Source organism: Entelurus aequoreus, linkage group LG02 (assembly GCF_033978785.1).
Source record: "Entelurus aequoreus isolate RoL-2023_Sb linkage group LG02, RoL_Eaeq_v1.1, whole genome shotgun sequence".
NCBI lineage: Eukaryota > Metazoa > Chordata > Actinopteri > Syngnathiformes > Syngnathidae > Entelurus > Entelurus aequoreus.
This window is the reverse complement of record NC_084732.1, coordinates 68613252-68634725: the sequence shown is the minus strand read 5'-3', so window position 1 is coordinate 68634725 and position 21474 is coordinate 68613252. Positions and strand designations below refer to the sequence as shown.

Below are 21474 nucleotides of genomic sequence, written 5' to 3'. Positions count from 1 at the left end.
AATTTGTGCATCCAATAAACACTTTCTGGCTGCCATTTTTGAGAAAAAGTGACTAACAGTACTGAGCAGTGGGCACTATGGCCTTGCTGGAGCTGTGAGGTGAGAAATTCAAAAGATCTTGTGGAAATCTAAGAAAATTCTCATAGACTATTGACTATAATAATAATAATAATGGATTAGATTTTATATCGCGCTTTTCTATTATTAGATACTCAAAGCGCTCACAGAGAAGTGGGAAGCCATCGTTCAAATCTAGAAGTGTCATACAAATGCAAGGGGCTACTTAAAACACATCAACCACGGTACTTCCACATCATGTAGAACACAAGCACAACATTTTTAACAAACAGAAGTCTGGAAAGTTGGGCCTTTTTGAGAACCAAACACTTACTCACCCTTGGGGAAGAGTCTGGTTTGCCTCATAGGCTTTGGCAGGATTGATTACATCACTGTGGGCTGAAACATTCACAGACTTGAATGCCTTTGAGGCGACATCATTGCTTATTATAATTGTTGAATTGGATAGATCTTCTTGGTGTGGAAGTTCAAATGTCATATTTGGATCCAAGTCGGTGGACAAACTCAATGGAACGACCTGAACAACTCTTTGGGCAGGTTCTGGTGTGTACTGGAGAGGAAAGATGCCCTCTTCACAGCCTTGGGAATTTTGTGAGAGGGTGCTGGGGCTTTGTGGTGGGAACAACACAGAGAGTTTTTGGGGAGATCTTGCTTCTTCTTGCTTCATACCTAGATTACTTTTAATTCCTAAATGAAACAAAACAAAACAAAAAAAAACAATACATGCAGTAAGAAGAGAGGAAATCAAGCATCAACATATTACATAACATGCCCAATTTATTCCTAATAGTCGGTTAAATCAAAAATCTGATTTTCTTATTTTTCAAGGGCCATTCAATCGCATTTCTGTATATTTTAAGATGTATGATAAATTGTTGTGTAAATCATAATAAGCATTCAACATTGCAAACAGTGCCTAGGCTCACATGACACATGTATAGTCGAACAGTAACAACATTTTAGTTATATACTTGTCTTTCAAATAAAATGTTGTTATTTTTAACACATTTAAACATGTGCAGAATCCTTTGTCATCTATTTGTTCACAATAATTTGCACTGCAATTTTTAAAAACCCTCTGCGGGTACCCCATTTGCCTAATGCAGGTGCCCACAGGCGCAGCACCAGGGTTTGTCAACTTGCAGCCCGGAGGCCAAATTCGACCTTTTGCAGCAAATTTAAAAAAACACGAGAGGTATAGAGGTACTTAGACCAATGTAAACACATTAAGAGATCCTTGTATTGATATTTTAACCTTGCTAAGAAAAACTTAGAACAAAGGGGTCCAAACTTGTCATATACACAACTGAGGTGTTCCTCAAGGCACCTCTTTTTGGCAATTACAATGTTTTGTGTTGCTGTAGCTCGTAGTCATTTGTTCAACGTCTTTAGTTATACAGCTAGTGTTCATCAAGGTTCCATTTTAGATCCTTTCTTTTTCAACATTTGGGCTATTCAACTGGCAGGCTGTGAGTTCAGGTCAAAAAACTTGTAAGAGACTAACATTTTTGTAGCAGAGTCTTAAAAATACTAAAGTGCTGTCACAGAGATGGTCTTTGACAAACTATTTTGCAGAATTTCCTTAAAAACAGCAGAGCGCTCCTGTAACTCTGACAAAATAAATAGACCAAAATCAAATGTCTACTGTAGAGGACGCTATTTTTCAGGAATATACAAAATAAGAGGAATAGTGAAGGGAGAAGTTAGGCCCCCGGTCCTTAGCTTTCTGGAAGTGTGGCCACCAAAACAATTGAGTTGAATAGTTCAGCCCTAGACTTTTCAATGCCATTTATGAATACACAAATGACAACCATTAAATAGCATCTGTGCTCAGAATCCAAACCAAATTATTAATTTGTAGATGAGAATGGGGTTGAATATCAGTACCTGTATAATGCTGTATGATGAAGACCATTACACTCATAGCATTTCCTGCAGCAAAGTAACCAGGGATGATGAGGGTTTAAGAGGAAATCACTAATATCACACCATAGAGACAGTGACTGTGAGCAACGCAATTGATTGAGACGTCAGTTTGACATTTTTGAAGTAATATATAGCAGCTATGATTCAGACGTCAGACAGCACTCTAGAGTGAGAAGCCAGAAATAAATAGTACTATCCTGTGGCGGTGGAGATGTTTCTAGCAATAAATGGAAGCAGAATTCCTTCAATCACATATTTTTGGCTTGTAGGGGATTAATACATGCATGAGTTGCTATTTCTGGTGGAGGCAGCACTGAATTAGGGTCGCTTGGTTGCTGCTGCCTGTTTTTTATAGTGCGCCTATCCTGGTTGGTGGAGCCGGGGAGTTTACGTCTGCTGACGTTTTTCCCTGCCCTGCTGTGGATCTGCATTTTCATGAATGAAGCTCAAGAGGGATTGGGAGGGTTTGAGGCGAGACAGAAAAAAAACAAAAAAACGTTTGCGGGTAAAAAGAAAAAGCAGAATGGAGGGCTGAACCAGACAATGGGACATCTGAAGCACAGGGAAACATATGAAAAGTAAAATATATAGGAATGTACAGGAATGTGAAACCATTGCGATACAAATGACTAAAAAAAAACAGGAGAGGGAGGAAATTTATGGAAAAAAACATAAGCTTGGACACGATTTAATCCTCTAAGGCCACCTTCTGTGACTATTTTTGTATTAGTTTCTATTAATAACCAGACAGGCAAAGTGTTAATTCCCCCTTTAAAGCCCTTCCCTTTCTAAATCTGGTCCTATTTGATTGGCTGAGCAAATTGCAGGGCGGAGCTATTTCTCATACTGTATTATGGTGCAGTGCCTATCATAAGAGCTGAGGAAGTGGAAAGGGACGGACATCTAGGCACAGTGGAATTTAATAGGAGATTAGAGAAACTAGCGTCAGTACATAAAATATTGAGATTCAGACAGTTATGATTTCATTAGAGAGACAAAACAGCGGCTGCATGCTCCCAATAAGGGAAACTATAGTGATTAACAACAGTTATATAAAGGTTGCATATATTACACTGATTATATTACACATACTTTCATTGGCATGCTCTTTTGAAGGCCCTGAATGGCTTGTAGGCATGCTGAAAAATTAACAACTTCATTGATTAATGCTACTATTGCCAAACAGAGACATTCTTAATTTTTTTATTTATTTCTACAAAATACTTTAGTCTTAATTGTGCAGTGGTAATTGAGTTAAAGTACTAAATAAACTGAACTGAACCCAACTGAAGTTTCACCGGGGTGATATTTGAGTACATTTGATTGATTTTATGGTGTGTAAGAGTATTTTATTTATTTAAAAGCCCAACTAGGGACAATTGTTGGAAAATAGCAATAGTTATACACTCAGTTTATAGTATCAGTTGTTTTGGAAGTACGTCCCTATTCATACAAAATTATATTTTATTCTAACAATGCCAATGAAAGCACAACAAACAGTGGAGAACCATTATTCAACAAAATAATCTTCACATAAATAGGCTGTGCTTATGTTACCAGTAAACTTTCAAACCAGCTATTGTATTTCACCCATATTTCAAAAAGAAATGCAAAAGTAACAGTGACAGCCCCCATGGTGCTTTCAAATTGTGTTCCCATTCAATAAACCTTTTCTTGAAATCTTTATTTTAACCACAAGATGTTTTGTTAAAGCCATAGTAGACCATGTGCAATAAATTTCATTTTAGCCACTTTGAAATGTAATATTTCACGACAGCCTTTGAGTTGCATTTCACCAAAGGGTCTTTAAGAATAACTTTTCTCTATAAAATCAATCGTGTTCCACACTATATGACTCAACTCTGGGAGAGGACACAATATCTGTAGCAGAGTTATAAATCGAATTGTATTACACGACTTAGGTTGTAGCAATGTTTCCCATACATTTATTTGTCATGGGCAGCCACAAATAGTTATAGCACCACCTGTTCGCCCTCGCTCGTACACACATTACAATGCACATGGTCTGCCAGAGAATAAGAAGACCGAGCAGGAGGTATGAGTATTGATAACCTAGCAATCCTAGCAACTCTTTTTCTGAAAAGCGATTTGCGAAAAATCTGCTAGAAATTTTTGAGGACTCTGACATGAAAGCCTGTATAGCTCTTCTAAAAAAGAACCAAGTGCGGCTGTGGGCCCTCCTCCCATCTCACAGCACTCACAGGCGCCTCCGTCTTGTGGCATTAAAAGGGAACTGCAATTTAATTTTGGAATTTTGCCCTCCACCCACAATACCTAGAAGTTTATTTTGTTCTTCTTTCTCTCTGTTGTCAAGTATGTTGTAATAGAAATACACAAGAAATAGGAAATAAACAAGTAATGGCGGATGAAATTTCAAATACCAAGTTTTAGAAACACCCCACCCTTTGATTCAACCAAGCAGCGTTCAACTGCACAGCCCGCCCCTCTAAAGTTCTTCAGGAACTTTACACAGTACCAAGCTACTAGGGAATACATTAGTTCCTGGGGTATTTTTGGTGGAAAACGCAAAGTTTTTTTAATTTACTGGGGTAAATGTGGAAAGATCCTTCGGTGGAAAAGGGCCTTATGTGAGACAAGAACACAGACTTCTTTATCTTCTCTATGCATTCTAAATAGTGAAAAAGCTGCTAGCAAGAGGCGGCTAACAATGCAGGTAATGGGAATACGATCTACTCCACCTACAAACATCTCTAAAAAAAACCTCCAATAACATTTTAAATACATGCATTAAATATGTGTGCAATGTAGTAACAGGCACATTCATGACAACATGCAATATTTATAATATTTTGGTCACTTTAGGTATAACCGTAACTTATTTCCTGGACGCTTAAATTTCATAGATCGCTTAGCAACGAACGCTACTTCCGTCAACAAAAATAACTAACGCTTATCATGGCAGACTTCAAGAGAGCCAATGACAACTGCTTTGGCAGAAATGCTGATCCAGAACCTATCTTTTTTAGCCTAAATTTAGGGAGGATGCTATAGTGAAACACTAAGCCTTCATGTAGCACTAGTGCTTAACATCCATCCATTTTCTACCGCTTGTCCCCTTCGGGGTCGCGGGGTGTGCTGGAGCCTATCTCAGCTGCATTCGGGCGGTAGGCAGGGTACACACTGAACAAGTCGCCACCTCATCACAAGGCCAACACAAATAACAAGAAACACAAAATATGAACATTATAAAACAGTCATTATGTCCACTCTAACTTTGATGGTTGTGTCTTTCAGACTTGTGCCCCCGTTCAGATAATTAATTCAGAATAGTCAGCACTCCTCAGGTACAAAATGGTGGGATGAAACAAGCATCTTGATATGTCTTCCTAGCGATGTCGTCGGGTGGTTTGTAATCCAGCATTATGTTTCACAAACTCAGAGGTGATACAGCACCAACAGCTCTGTAGCTAGCTTGCCTTTCGCTGGTGGCAGAAGAAGCAGCGTGTGTGTCTCTGTGAGCAAGGTGCTGCTAAAAGTAGTTCCTTGGCATTAGCTCTCACAATAACAAAGTCGCTATTTCTCGGCTAATATGCAGGTCAAGACATGTAAATGGATCGCTGTTGCATGTTTTTTAAAAGGGCTTTGTAGGCGGAATAGATGACTCCACATTACCTGTTTTGTTTGCCGCCTCTTGCTATCAGTTTTTCATCATTTAGATTGCACAGAAAAGCGAAAGGTGTTCTTGTCTCTTATAAGGATTGCGAATGATGTACAAAATTTCAGGAAAAGTGCAGCGACAAAAAGAAGAGACAGAAGAATGTTTGTTTTTGGTTGTTAACATGTTTACTTATGATGTTTTTTAACATACATTTTGCAAATGTGACAGCTAGTTATGCAAATTTTTTTATCGATTCATTTATCACATGAATTCCACCCCTAAACCTACAAAACAAAAACAAATCGACCTATGGGTAGAAATAAAGCCCCCACACCACACACGCAGACAAATAGAGAAACACTAAAGAGCTCAATTCAAAACAAACTTAGAAAATTTAGACAATTAAAGAAAGAAAAAAAACCTTACCGTTTGTAGATGGGGCAGTTTTGATCGAGGATAACCTTTTAGTTCCCATCCGTGAACCTGTAAAAATATAAATCCATGTTAAATATGTTTTTAACACTCTGCAAAATTTAATATAACAATGGTTTTGTTTATTAAAAGACTTGCTTAAAAAGAGTGCTCTCTGGTTTTACTTTTCCCCGGGATAACTGCCAAATACAAACAGCCGGTTGTGCCAACAAGGCTTAACCTATTGGCTGTGTCTGTAACACCATTTTGGCCAACATCTTGAGCAAGGTATACATCTTATGCCAGAGGCAGCAGCAGGTGGTGCAAACTGCAATGTCCTAACATTCACTGCTGTCATTAACATGAACCAAAATCATTTAGTATGTACAGTATATCCAATCAGATAAATGGAAGGGAAGCCGCAAGACACTTGTTTATTTATTTTTTTAAATACTGTATGTCATGAGTTCATCTTTTGTTTTTGATCCGTTACTTATTGTACACATTTTTTTTTTAGGTACAGTATGAACATTTTATGTCTTCACTTAAACGTTTGTACAAGGTTTTGGTATCAAGTGAAACTTGTATTGCACCTACTTGACATACGTTTGGGGAATTCTTGGACAAGGCAACAATGTTTTCATTTAGTATAAAGGTAAACATATTTTGGAACCACAGAATATGGTTTGAAATGCTGGGTTCAATAAGCCACTGTCAGTATCTGTCAAAGTATGTGATTGGCCAGTTGGGATGAATTAAGAATGTTCCGATCAGGGTTTTATGCTGCCAATTCCGATTACCCATGGGAGAGATTGGAAGATACCAATACCGATCACATGTATTAACTGTAACATTTTTTTCTATTTATTTCTGGTGAGTGCTATTGACAATGTAACAATATCAACACAAGTACTTCCTTATTCTCTTTTATTACATACAATGGCTTGAGCAACACAAAGTCAACTGTACACAATAACTAAAAACTACTATCTTCTACTCATCTAAATCATTTGATTTTGCCCTTAAAGTCCTCTTGTGTCCAGTGAATTATTCCCTGAGTTTGTAATCATGAATAAAAATAACAAAAAAGTTATTAAAAATAAATAAATAAATCTAATTACTCTTTTATTGATTATATACTAACGTTATCCTCCTCTTTTATGTCGTGTATGGACTGTGACAATGCTGATACACCAATTGTAGTTGTTATATCATTATATCATCCTCTTATTAATCTACGTTAAATATTCCTGATAACTGCTTACTTTTTGCTTCAACACGGTTCCATCTGGACTTTTTAAAGTTTACAAAGCACTTATTTCTTGATGTTGTTTCAAGCTAGCTTAGTCTAAAAAAAAAAGCTCTTTACTTGCTGTAATGGAGGTGATTATTATTAGCCTGGGGCAATGCTTTTCAATTATTTTCTGTTATGCCTCCCTTAAGAAGAAGAAAAAATGTTGCGCCCCCCCAACTCTCTACCATGACAATAAACAGTATAATTTGCCTATACACTTGTTACAACTATACCTCTGCATAATATTGTAATTTTATTAATATTAACGGAAACAACTAACCAGCCTTTCCTCGTCTCCCACCGTGGTTCCAGTGAAAGTAAGTGATAAAGTACATACGCTTCGTCATATTCTGGTACGGAAAAAAAGCATGTTCCCCCAGGTCACATGCACCCCCCCCGGCATAACACTGCGCTACCCCCAGGGGTGCCCGCCCCACTATTTGAGAAGGACTGGCCTAGGGTAACAGCTCCACGCGGTGTATGGAGACACATAATTAGCTGGCCGCTTGTCAGCCGGGGGACCAAAAATGAATTGTCGGTCAGACAGGATCGGCGTTTGTAATCTATTAAAAGACATAAATGGCAGATCACATACTTTTTCAATAAAATAATAAATACATTTGTTTTTACTATTAAATAAACATAAAATAAGACTTATTTTTATCCTTGTGGTAAATATTGGACACAATGTGTTGTCAAGCTTATGAAATGTGATGCAGGTGTAAGCCACTGTAACACTATTGTCCATTTGTTTTAATTTGTTTTATTTTATTTTTTAGAAATGGCTGTGATGACAATGTAAATGATTGATTTTTAATCACTTTTATGCTGGAATTCTTATTAATATTGATACTGTTGTTGATATTACTCATTTTTGTTTGACTACTTTGGATTGTTTTGTGTCATGTTTGTGTGTCCTCTCATTTACCCTGTTGATTGCTGTTCGGAATGTTGCTGGTCCGGGTATGGTTTAGAATTGGAATTGTATTGTGTATTATTTTGTTAGACTACTGATTAAAAAAAATAAAAGAAAAAGAACAATTTAAAAAATCGTCGGCCGATCGATCGGCACATCCCTACTTTACTTGCAGATCACAAAAGCAGATCCCCTCTGGCTGACACTGTATTTTTTTGGTGCTCCAGAGCTGCTCCACTAAATTAATAATCCTCCATTGCGGCAAATAAACTACATTTTTTTACAAGTATCATTATATCAACAGAGAATGAGTATGTAACTACCCACAGGAGAGATCTTAACATACGAAAGGATTAAAAAAACAATTGCAATGGCCGTCGTGCAGAGTTTAAACAGGTGAGCGAAACCATAAATCAGAATTCCTGTCAGCGACCTTGCTTCTAAGAAAAACTATTATAACATGATACAAGAGTGAACAAGGAAACGTTTTTTTGTTTTTATTTGGTTGGCTCACAAAACAATGGAGGTGCACTTTGAAGTCTTAACTGTTTATCTTTTTTCTACAAATAAAAACTAAAATAAACAATTAGCTGCTTCTGCCAAAATGACGTATACACACATTTTGGCTGTGAAATCAAATAAAGGAGTGCGGCCGCCATGCTTGCCTTAGTGGGCAAGTTGCGCCGCGGTGCAAGGAATGCCGAGGCTAGCTCTGTTTGCTATCTATCAGTGTGTAGTGTTCGTACAGCAATTAGCGTGTGCTTTCATTCCCCTGCGCATAGCCATACGAATATGCTTCTGACTATTTGAAAAAAAGAAAACCTCTAACGGCTTTCCACCCGCGGGATAGCTTTTCTCTAAACGAGAAGTATCGTCTATTTTATTCTCACGAGACCTTGTAACACCCCTCGTTGTTAGTGTTGTATCTAATATCACAGCGCTTCACTTTTTTTGTGCGCACATTTTGTTATATTACAGCCTTATTTAAAATGGAATACATACGTTTTTGTCCTCAACATTCTACACACAACACCCCATTATTACAATGTGAAAATGTTTTAAAAATGTTTTTTGCAGATTTATTTAAAAAATGTAAATTTAAAAAATTAGGTATTCACCTTTACTCAATATTTTGTTGATGCACCTTTGGCAGCAATTACGGCCTCAAGTTTTTTTTAATGCGATGCCACAAGCCTGGCACACTTATCTTTGGGCAGTTTTGCCCATTTTTCTTTGCCCAGTCCTCTTTGCAGCATCTCTCAAGCTTCATCAGGTTTGATGGGAAGCATTAGTTTTCATCCAGGATGTCTTTGTACAATGCTGCATTTATCTTAATCTAGTCAGGGAGGTGACCAATATCTCGATGGTCACGCTGTCAGAGCTACAGCATTCTTCTGTGGAGAGACCTTCCGGGAGGACAATCACCTCTGAAGCATTCCACTAATCAGGCCTGCATGGTATAGAGGCCAGACGGAAGCCATTTCTTTGTAAAAAAAAAAAAAGTTTGCAAAAATGCACCTGAAATACTCTGACCATGATAAACAAAATTCTCTTGTCTGATGAGAAAAAGTTGAACTCTTTAGCATGAATGCCAGGCATTGCTTATCACCAAGCCAATACCATCCCTATGGTGAAGCATGGTGGTGACAGCATCATGCTGTGGGAATGTTTTTCAGCAGCAGGAACCGGGAGACTAGTCAGCATAAAGGGAAAAGGTGAATGCAACAAGATACATAGACATCCTGGATGAAACCCAACGCTTCCCATCCAACCTGATGGAGCTTGAGATGTGCTGCAAAGAGGAACGGGCGATACTGTTTAAAAGGTAGGTGTGCCAAGCTTGTGGTATCGAATTAAAAAAGATTTAAGGGTGTAACTGCTGCCAAAGGTTGAAAGGTTGAGCAAAGGTTGTGAATACTTACGTACATGTGATTTTTATTTTTAATAAATGATCAATTATTAAAAAAAACAAAAACATTTTCACATTGTTATTATGGGGTATTGTCTATAAAATGTTGAGGACAAAAATTAATTTATTCCATTTTGGAATAAGGCTGTAACATATTAAAATGTAGAAAAAGTGAAGCGCTGTTAATACTTTCCGGATGTACTGTACCTCAGCAATAAAGAAATAATTTCATTTTCAGAACATGTTGAGGACCAATAAATACTAGTTGTTGGCCGTAAATGCCCTGGGCCACACTTCGGACACCCCTGCATTCGTCATTCTGTGACTCAGCTTAGCCATGCGTGTGCACAAGTTTGTGCCCCCCTCGAAGGTGTAAGATGCCCACTTTACACCTAAAGAACAGCACGTTTGGCTAGTGTGAGCGCACTGATTTGTACCCAGACACAACACACTTCCCTTTCTTTTTTCATTATAAAGAAGCAGTTCAGGGTCCGGCAGGTTTCTGATAACTGAAACAATCCTTATTATAAATAAATACATTAAAACGTCTCAAAATGATCCAAACGTCAAAACCCCAGCACACACACACACCCACAACGACATTTATGTCTGCGTGAGTAAAGACGTGCCATTTACGTCATTCTTGTGATCGCTCCTCATGCAAGTAATTAATGACAGTAACAACTTTGCACAGTAGAAACAACCAAAATGACCCATTATAAGACTGGAAATAATCCACAAAGTCATTGACATTGCTATAAAACAGCAGATTAGAAGTGATGGGGAAATTAAACGGGCCGTTGAATGAATGCTCAGCATGAGCCAGGGAGACAACCTCGTGGCTAAGTCCTGCAGGGTATATATATATATTTTTTGTGAGCAGTGTAATGTAGTTCTGCAGTGTGGTTTAGCGTCAGTTAACAAATACAAGGATTCCTATGGCGTGAATATTTTAAACATCAATGGTGAGAAATAATTACAATAATTGTAAAAGAATGATCAATAAAGTGTACATGTCGACTTACTACAAGGGCTACTCTGGTGGTAGAGCAGTTGTGAGAATGACAGCACAGGCGCCAATTCGCCGCAAAACTCAAGGTTCCCTTGGCCTTTGGTCTCCTGTGTCGTTTGTCCAGTAGATGAACTTTTTACGTCCTGGCCCGCTCCTTCCTGGTCTGCCCAGACAACACCTCGTTCCCTTAGCACAAGCTGCTCCAGCTCATGGTTCTTCTCCTTATCATGGGCTGTAACCAGCCCAGCATCATATGTTGCAGTGTAGAGTCGACCATAAGCTGGTAACAACACGTTCACCATTCTAAAAGTCAATACAGAAATTTACAATGAGATTTGCGTTGAGGAGCAAAGACATTGTTTTATTAATAGAGATTATAACACAGTTATATTACCAACATACTTTTGCATGCGCTTGTTTTCTTGGTCCTGAAGAGCAGTGACTCTGATCATTTGCTTGATGTGTTGATTGAGGTCATTTACCTGAAGCTCGAGTCTGTGATTATGCAAGTCCTTTTCCAATACCTTAAAAAATTTAACATCGATTTCATATACGAAACAAAAAGTTGATATGCAAAATAAATACAATATGACTAAATTGAACTCTGCAGTGCCAAATTGCAAAAAGGTAAGGACAAGAGAAAACTCAAAGTTTTGTCTTTTTCTGTTTCATTTGAAATTCTGTATGCTGGGCGAGGAGGAGGAGGGGGCAGGGGTTTAGAGACTCTGACGCAAGAAAACTACGAAACAACAGCAGCGAGGAACATTTGACCGTTGAGTGCGTCATAGTTCTGGATCAGTTCTTGGAAGAAAGGATAAAGAAGAAAAAAAAACATGAACACGGTTTTAGGTAACTGGCTGCTGTGTGAGGGACGAGTAAAGGGTATTGATTTATTCTCTTCAGTGATCCACGTGTGAGCTGGAGAAATAAAATGAGCACGGTTCTAATTACTGGGAGAACAGATGGGAAGAAAACAAAGACAGTCACGACACCAGTAGAGACACAGCCTACCTTCTCAAACAAACAAGTTTTGAACGATGCATCTTACATTAAACCCTTTCCTCCATAACCATGCTTATTGTCTGCCTCTATTAAAAAATAGCTGCTGCATCAAGTTAAAGAACAAAATTGTCCATTGTAATTTGGAATGGATCATGATAAATTAAAAGTTGTTCTCCGTCAGAGAACCAGGGTTACCTTGGTAACCAGTTCAGTCCCAGTGGATGTGATAGTAAGGTTGTACTAACCTCAGAAGCCTGATCATTTGACTTCAACAATTTTATCTCGTTCTCGACACGATGAAGCCAGCCATCATTTTCCTGAAAGCGTATTTTTTTTTCCTTCTGACGTTTCCAAATGTGCTGTTGCTGAGTGCGTAGCATTGCAATCTTCCGCTCATGTTTACAAGTAGCCTAAGAACATAAAAAAACAACACACATCTTACTATCATTGTTTGACATATTATCATAGGTTTGTCAGACCCGATCAGATCAGATCAGATAGGTCTTCATTGTCATTGCAGAAGTACAACAAACCTTTGTTTCCAGCACAAACCCGTTTAAGATTAGACAAACAAACAGTGTACAGGGTTACAGAACAGGAACGCTGATGGGTCGCCACAAGGCGCCCCGTAAAAGATGGGAAAAAGGTAAAACGCTGGGGAAAAAGATGAGTAAAAAAATACAATCTAGACTGGGCTCCTAAGGGGGCTTAGTCTGGAGTGGGAAAAAAACCTCCATGCAATGCACACATAAACACGTTACATTTAATCACGACAAACTCGCAACAGAGGGGCGGGGAGTTGGGACCCTGGAAGACGACCGCTGCTATGAAGCGCTGCCATCCGACCATATTCTTTGTAAGTGCAAACCAATAACAGAAAATATGGAAGCTTTTTTCTGAGAGCTTTTTTTGGCCGCCCAGTCAGACAGGATGTAATGCATGGGATTTTATTGTGAAGGTCGAAAGTGAGTTTGTTTTTTGGCGTACATGACGACAGTGCTTCGCGCAAGAAGATGAATATGTAAAAACAAAAGATTAAAGGGGGCTGTCCTTTCTTCATAGTGAACTTTTAGCATATCAGTGGTCATCTTACAAGACTCATGGTTACCAATATAATACATACAAACTACGGTACTGATTATTATCATAACGTTCTGGCATTTTAACCAACCGCTTGAAGCCGGTGCAAATCTTTGCCAACAAAAATACCAGGGTGCGGGGTGGAATCTATATCATCCCTGTGAATCGATATTGCAAAATCTGAAAAGAAATTGATCCATATTTGATCAAATCATTGTTTTTTTACTTAGCTCTAACCCAAATCTCAATGTGTTAAGTGTTTAAGAGGCACCTTACACAGAATCAATCTTTTGTAATCAGACAGCTTTACCTCTTATTGGTCAAGACCAAAGCTCTGTCACGTGACCTTAGGGAAATAACTGTAAACCTGCACATGGTTGAAATGGGCTACACGACCATCAGCAAAAAGTACCCGGGAGGAATCTACGCAGTCACAGGGAGAACATGCAAACTCCACACAGAAGGTCCCGAGCCCGGGATTGAACTCAGGACCTTCGTATTGTGAGGAACATGCACAAACCCCTGTTTCACCGTGCTGCTCATTTCTCAAAATTATTATGTTGTGTCTGTCACTGTTAAAATAAACCTCCAATAAAAATGATTGGCTATTCATGTCGCATCCACAAATACATTTTGTGGTACATAGACTGGATTTGGTTGGCACCAATAGCCAAGACCTGGGGAGCAGGACCCAGTCCTGTTGTGGTGTAAATTACCGGCCAAGACTACTATAGAGAACAGTGAAGCAAAATGATGATTCAGCAGCTGTTTTCCTGCAGGGAAGATGGGATCTGGAAAGCAGCGTAAGCATTCACTACCTTGTCAGTCTTTTCCTTTGCGGAGATATATTGGACCTGCAGGTTGTCTTCCTCAATGTACCGCTGGCGCAGCTCATTCTCCTTCAGTTGTCTCTCCAGATCCAGCTGTTCTCTCCTGATTTGGGCACGGTTCGAAAAAACATGCCGCAGGGATTCTGACACCCTAAAGAGATGTAAAAAAAACAGGCTTTGACTTTCAAAGTTCTGCATTAGTAAGTTTAACAGAGAAGAGGGAGATTAAGACCTTACATTCAAATATTCACATTTGTGAAAATTAGAAGGTATACAAATGCCTATGATGGTCTTTATCTTTAGTATTTAAACAAAGTGATCCATATGATTAACCCAATGCAGGAGAGAGGAAAGCAATATGCAAGTAAAAAAATACTGGGGCGCTGTCGCTGAAATGTGACTGCACTTTTCAGTGAAACTCCAGTGACGTAGGAGATGTTGTGGCCTTGCTAGACTGCTGAATTTTTAATAGTGTGAGAAGCGTGCATGCTCTATTCAGAGCCTCTCACTGTGCGAGTTGTGAATTCTGATGCCAGTGAATGAAATGTGTGGGAGTGAGACTCATTCAGCTTTTCTGTGTCCGCCGCCCCCAGTACAAGTACCGGACAAACGCCATTGTATGTCTTTAAGATGACTGGATAGGCTTGTGTTTGGATTTGGAGAAATCTATGTCTATCTATGCTTATTTAAAACTAGTGCTGTGAAGTCAAATGTTTTAATCAGATTAATCACATTTTTGAATTTGGATTAATCATGATTAATCACAGGTTATTACTCGCTTGCATAATTGAAATTACCTTAAAAAAAGAGCTCAGTATTTGGACACAAATGCAATTCTATTGTCACAATGTCAATCAGTAACATTTTTTAAATGTTTTACTTGAATGCACACCATTTATTTGCTCAAAACTTGGTAACAGTTTTATCTTAAGTCTATTTTGGAGTGAAATATGACGGTGAGCAGAGCAGTCAGAGTCTCCTCACTCATTTTTGCACTGACGTATGCTTTGACCTGATAACTGACCATATAACAACCTGTGCCGCCTTTCAGGTAACCATCCTTGATTAAGTTAAAGGAGCAAGTACAGTCAAAATAAATTGGGTGATTAATCTGCGTATATACATGATAAATGCAATTGCGATTAATCACAAGAGTTAACTTGTTATTTTTGACAGCCCTATCAACACTTCACAACTGTCCCAAAAATAACAAAACATGAATATAATTAATATCAAGCTGAAACACATAATATAATTTGCTAGTTTTATTTTTGCAATGTCTCTGCAAATTCCTCTGAACTAGTTATACCTATCACCTTCATAACATGCCTGGCTTGCCACGATGTGCATGAGTTAAATATGCCACAATGTTACCACAGTTAAATAAATAAATTAGTTACCGTCATTAAGGCGTCACTTCTGACAGCTCTAATTGTCATATACTCTACAACAGGGGTGTGCAGTGTACAGCATGAGGGCCATTTGCGACCCGCAGCTAATTGTTTAATCGCCTGTGGCACATTCTAAAAGTAACATTACTAAACAAATGATTTAAAACAAGCTAAAACATTGAATAAAAGGGCAAACAGGTGTAATGCATTGAGAACAAGTTGAATTGTTGATGCTAATAAAAAATCTGACATGCTTCTAAGTCAAATCTATGTATTCTACTGGTTCTTAAAGTAAAACATATCAAAATGACCCTGTTTGGACACCCTTGCTCTACATATTAGTTGATTCCTCCAAAACAAAAAAAACTTACAGCACCAAACTGGTTTTGCATGATAAATCCTACTAAAACAGTTTGACACATAAATGGTATGAAACAGCCAAAAACGACATTTACCTTTTAAAGTCTGCTTGTTTCTGGGAAGACATCGTGTTGGAGGCAAACGGCACATTTTTACCCTCATATTCTGTTAGTTTTTGTTTCAACTGTACAATCTGTCCAAAGAGATACAATAAGGCACAGTCAAACACAAGTACATACTTAGAATATATATTATTTTAGATGACCCATGTTAGAATTGTTGTCAGTGACAGTGTATTTTTTTACCTCTTGCCGTTGCTTCTCACATATGACTGCATACTGGCCAATGTGACTGTCCAGACTTACAACGTTACTCTTCAGCTAATAGGTAGGCAAATAAAGACAACATTTGCAATCCATGCATCAGAAAACACATTTCATTACACAATAGTTTAATACATACCGTGGATTTGATCTCCTTGGCCCTGTTAGCATATTTCAGTGTGTTATGAGTGTCGTCATACGACTTTGATGATGGGCTGACATTGGCAATCATGACAGTCCTGCAGTTGCCTCCCAAAGAGTCCTTAAGTATCCGAGTAAGTTTGCTGTCCCTGTATGGTATATGAGACTTCTTGCGCTGAAAAAAAAAGAAAATAACTAGCCTGAGTCCAAAAGTTTAAATGATCTGGGATGTTTCGATTAAAGCAGCAAGCAAAAAGAAGCTCACAAACCACACTCTGTTACTATTCTTGAATAAAGCACATGGTAATGTTAGCAAAAAAAACCCAGTGAAATAGACAAAAATAAATATTTTTGGCATGGGAAATATCCATCCGAAGAAGCAGAAGCAGCCATTTACAATATTGGTCAGACTCACTGCAGCGGCTCTATGAAAACAAGTCTATCGTATACCACTACTACAAAGTACAGCAGCTTAGGTGACTCATGATCTCAAAGGCATTAGGATGGCAGACTGTCACAATAAAAAGGTTCATTTAAAGTAACAAAGGACTATGAAAATATATCTTCTGGTGATTTCAGTTAATGGTCACATCAGACTTAAAACATCCATCCATTTCCTACCGCTTGTCCCTTTCAGGGTCGCTGGAGCCTATCTCAGCTGCATTTGGGCGGAAGGCGGTGTACACCCAGGACAAGTCGCCACATCATCGCAGGGCCAACACAGATAGACAGACAACATTCACACTCACATTCACACATGAGGGCCAATTTAGTGTTGCCAATCAACCTATCCCCAGGTGCATGTTTTTGGAGGTGGGAGGAAGCCGGAGTACCCGTATGACTGTAAATACGATACTACTACGAGTTGGGGGGCAAACACCTAGGACATCAGCAGGGGGTGGCAGGGAGACATCCCTGCCATCGCTCTGCCACCATGAGACGTTCTGGGGTTAAAGGAGCGAAACGTTGATGAATGGTGGTCCCCAGCTGATGACCCGTTTATGCCCACAGAGGTGTTTGGTGAGGTGTCACAGCACACCTGTCAAAAGGCACTGGAGGAGGTGCGTCAGGCAGCAATGCCCAGCAGGAATTCCATCACCTGTATCTTGATATGTTCAATCTGGAAGCATCCAGTGACTACTGTGAAAGGGCAGTTGGCATCCAGGGAAGTCTGGAAGACAACCAGGAAAGACTGGATGACTGCAGGAAAGTCTGCACCGGGAGTGGAAGGCTAGTTACCTCACCCACTAGTCCTGTAAAAGGGACACCCTAAACTTACTACGAAGACGAATGAAGAAAAACAACCCGATGGCCCTCCGAGAGGCGGGGTGGAAGAAGGGCCAAATCAGACGGATTTCTTGGTAACGACTGGAACGGACAACAACAAAGAGTCTAGGATCATGAGAAGATGCAGGTGTGGGTGGGAGAAGGTGACCACCTTCAGAGGTTTGCGTATCCACCAGGGAAGGAAAAAGTGCAAAGATAGAGGCCATCAGCAACATTGCACTGCAACCGCAGGTCAGACAAGAGGAACCCAAAGCCAGGTGGCAAACCACAGTGCTGAGGGATCCACCGTTGCTGATGAAAGGCAGGTGGAGGACACAGTAGGGCCCTTGGTGGACGCCAATGCCTCTGAGAGTGGCACTGACGAAGACGCACACAGAACACAGAGCAACCCCAACAACCAGGAGCAAAGCCAGAAGGCAGAGAGGAAAGAACCTGGAAGGAGGCAGCTGGTCAAATGGCCTAAAGCAAACGAAGTTGCGGTCTGGCAGAAGCTGGACAAAGACCTCAGCCTTATCCTGGAGCACTCACTGCGTGGCCAGGTGGAAACCAAGCTGAATCGCATTGGAGACATCCTGTACGATGAATGCAGAGGCAGATTTGGAGTAGCCGCTGAAAAGCGGAAATCTGGCCTAATGCAGAAAGGAAGAAGAGAGAGAGAGATCGAGCAGTTGGTGAAGAGGCGGCGTCAACTCCGGAAACAGTGGAGGAAGGCAAGCAAGGAGGAGAAGGAGGGTCTGAAGCCACTGTGGGATGAGGTGAGAAAATATCTTGCCGGCCTACGGAGGGCTGAGCGCATTCGCAAACGCAGAAGGCGGAAGGAGAAAGAGAGGAGTAACTTTTTCAAAAATCCCTTCAAGCATGCGAGACAGCTGCTAGAGGACAAGAGAAGCGGAAAGCTGGATATTACCAAATCTGAGCTGGAGAATCACATCAAGGAACAGTACAGTGACCCAGCAAAGTCAACTCCGCTGGGATCCCCTGGTTATGTTCCTTGTCCAGCTCCCCCAGCCTTCCTCTTTAATGCTGCTCTCCCCAAACTCAGCGAGGTGGCAGAGGTCGTACGGAAAGCAAGAGCTGCCTCAGCCCCAGGCCCCAATGGGATACCATACAAGCTGTATAAGTACTGCCCAGGGGTCCTGAGACATCTCTGGAACCTGCTGAGAGTGGCCTGGAAAAAACAAGTCATCCCTTCAGAGTGGCAAAGAGCGGTCACAGTTTTCATCCCAAAGGAGCAGAACTCCAGTACAATCAGCCAGTTCAGGAGCATCGCCCTCCTAAATGTCGAAGGGAAGATGTTCTTCTCCATCCTGGCCAAAAGGTTGACCAGCTACCTCACAAGCAACGGGTACATCGACACCAGCTGCCAGAAGGCAGGCGTGCCAGGCTTCCCAGGCTGTGTGGAACACTCTGCAGTAATATGGGAGCAGATCCAAAGGGCGAAGAGAGAGAGAGGTGACCTGCATGTCGTGTGGCTGGACATCTCATCCAATTCGCGAGGGCTGGGGATGGTGCCAAACACTCCCACCAGAGAGCTACTGCGAGACTCCTCTCACCAGGAAATGAGTGGAGCATGAGGGTCGACCTGGGGAAGCAGCTCCAGTTCCCCAGGGAGATCGTCGAAACATCGCTACTGCCAGACCTGGTCTTCTGGTCAGAGGCTTGCAGGACGGTTCTTCTGGTCGAGCTCACTGTCCCATGGGAGGGGGGGTTGGAGGCTGCTTATGAGCGGAAGCGAGCCAAGTACTCTGACCTGGCAGCAGAGTGCAGGGAGGCTGGCTGGAAAGCCGTCATCTGCCCTGTGGAAGTGGGGTGTAGGGGCTTCGTGGGTTCCTCAACTGCCCGCCTACTCCGAGACATTGGATGCACAGGAGCGGGGCATCGGAAAGCCATGAAAGAGCTGGCCGAGGAGGCGGACAAAGCCAGCTTCTGGCTGTGGCTAAGGAGGAAGCATAAGAGTTGGGGGGCAAACACCTAGGACATCAGCAGGGGGTGGCAGGGAGACATCCCTGCCATCGCTCCGCCACCATGAGACGTTCTGGGGTTAAAGGAGCGAAACGTTGATGAATGGTGGTCCCCAGCTGATGACCCGTATATGCCCACAGACGTGTTCGGTGAGGTGTCGCAGCACACCTGTCAAAAGGCACTGGAGGAGGTGCGTCAGGCAGCAATGCCCAGCAGGAATTCCATCGCCTGTATCTTGATATGCTATTGAATGCATTAGAGTTATAGTTGGTCAAGACGTTTTGGGTAAAACATAATTAGCACAGAGAAAAACTGATACTGACTGAACCGGGATATAGTTTACAAAAAAGTCTGCACTTTTCATACCCGATTGTTTTGAGTGTTGGGAGGCTCAGGACAGGCAGACATAAAAACGTTTTAAAGTAAGACAACAATCACACAAAAACGTAAAGGTGAAACTGTTATTATGTGTTACATTGCAGCGTATTATTATATATTGAGCTAAGTTCAAATAGTGTAAAAGAAGTAACTGATATAATCAGACAAACCGACAGTATTGCTGTGAAACAATATCAATAAGATATGTAACTTATATCCTTATTTAACTTTATTTCATACAATATCTTGAGCAAAATAAAGTCCAATGTGCTAAATAACTAAACATAAGAGATGATTTAAATCCTTTGATTTTTTCCCTTAAAGCTCTCCTGTGCCCAGGGATTTATTTCCTGAGTTTATAAACAACCACTGTTGGCGTTAACACACTTTTTGTGTCTTTTTACGCATTGAAATCAGAAAGGACACGCATTTACCTAAGTCCGTGTGTCCCCGGGACGCGGATTTTTAAATTTTTTTTTAACGACCCTGCCTTCTCCGCGTTTTTATTGGTCGTCTTCAAAGTAATGAACTTTCCGGTACAATTTCTTAAATTTTGATTCGCCGAAAGGTTTATCAATCACAAATACTGTGGCAGTTTGCACTCAAACAACTTTACTGCGAGGGGCTGTCAAAAGAAAGACTTTATGGTAAACACTAAGGTGAGTGTAAAGTCAAGCTTTTTAACTTCATCCTGTGCCATGTCTCTAGTAAATGAGTTGTTTTAGTCTTTGTGAGTCCATGGAAACTTCACTTTTATCTCCCGCTGGATCGACATCGTTCGAGGATGGAGACAGGTTAGCTGTTAGCTTCAAGCTAACCAGGACCCGACCAGACTTCACCACCCCAAAAACATACTTTGCAGGTCAACAAACGGGGAAAATATGTGCCTTTTGATGTGTTAATGTGCGAGGAGTGTTTAAAAGGAGTCTCTTGGAGAAGTGGCTGACAAGTTAGCAAGTGTCGCTCGCACCGCTGACAGTGACGTCATCACTGTCATTGTTTACTGAAGCAGAGATGCTGACTCTGCGCTATGATGAATGCGCATGCGTCGCCAAGCTCTGCTTTTTATCGATAGATTTATCAGATTAAATGTTTTATTATCTATAGCAGGTGTGTCAAAAGTGTGGCCCGGAGGCCATTTGCGTCCCGCAGCTAATGTTTTAAAGGCCCACGGCACATTCTAAAAATACTATTAAAATAAACAAAAACATATTTTGTGTGTTTGCCATAAAAAAACAGTTTTCTTTGACAAAAAGGGCAGAAAACAAACAAACAAAAAAACAACATAAAAAAACAAACAAACATAGAATTGACGGATGGATCTGAAGTTGATGTACACTCTAGAGATTTAAGCGTTAAATAAATAATGTATGTAGGCCCTGGCACACGGTTATCATAATTTCATGACCGAATTCATGAAATTATACACCTACAACTTATTAAATAAAAATATAGAAAAAACTACCAGCAGCGGTAAAGTTTGAATCCATGAAGGAAAGAAGAAAGTGAATGAATGTTTATAACTGAATAAATT

General features: G+C 40.4%; 1 protein-coding gene across 2 annotated transcripts in view; it reads right to left on the bottom strand.

Annotated features, from left to right (window-relative positions):
- LOC133638542 (kinesin-like protein KIF18A) overlaps nt 1–21474 on the bottom strand; it is a 53903-nt gene that overhangs the window by 7163 nt on the left and 25266 nt on the right. For both annotated transcript variants that reach the window (XM_062031262.1, XM_062031254.1), the window contains 9 exons: nt 16312–16488; nt 16155–16229; nt 15945–16042; nt 14087–14249; nt 12434–12598; nt 11589–11710; nt 11200–11489; nt 6071–6127; nt 396–765 (listed from right to left, as the gene is read on the bottom strand). In XM_062031262.1, the coding sequence (XP_061887246.1) occupies nt 396–765; nt 6071–6127; nt 11200–11489; nt 11589–11710; nt 12434–12598; nt 14087–14249; nt 15945–16042; nt 16155–16229; nt 16312–16488 (1517 nt within the window). The remainder of the gene's footprint in view (nt 1–395; nt 766–6070; nt 6128–11199; nt 11490–11588; nt 11711–12433; nt 12599–14086; nt 14250–15944; nt 16043–16154; nt 16230–16311; nt 16489–21474) is intronic.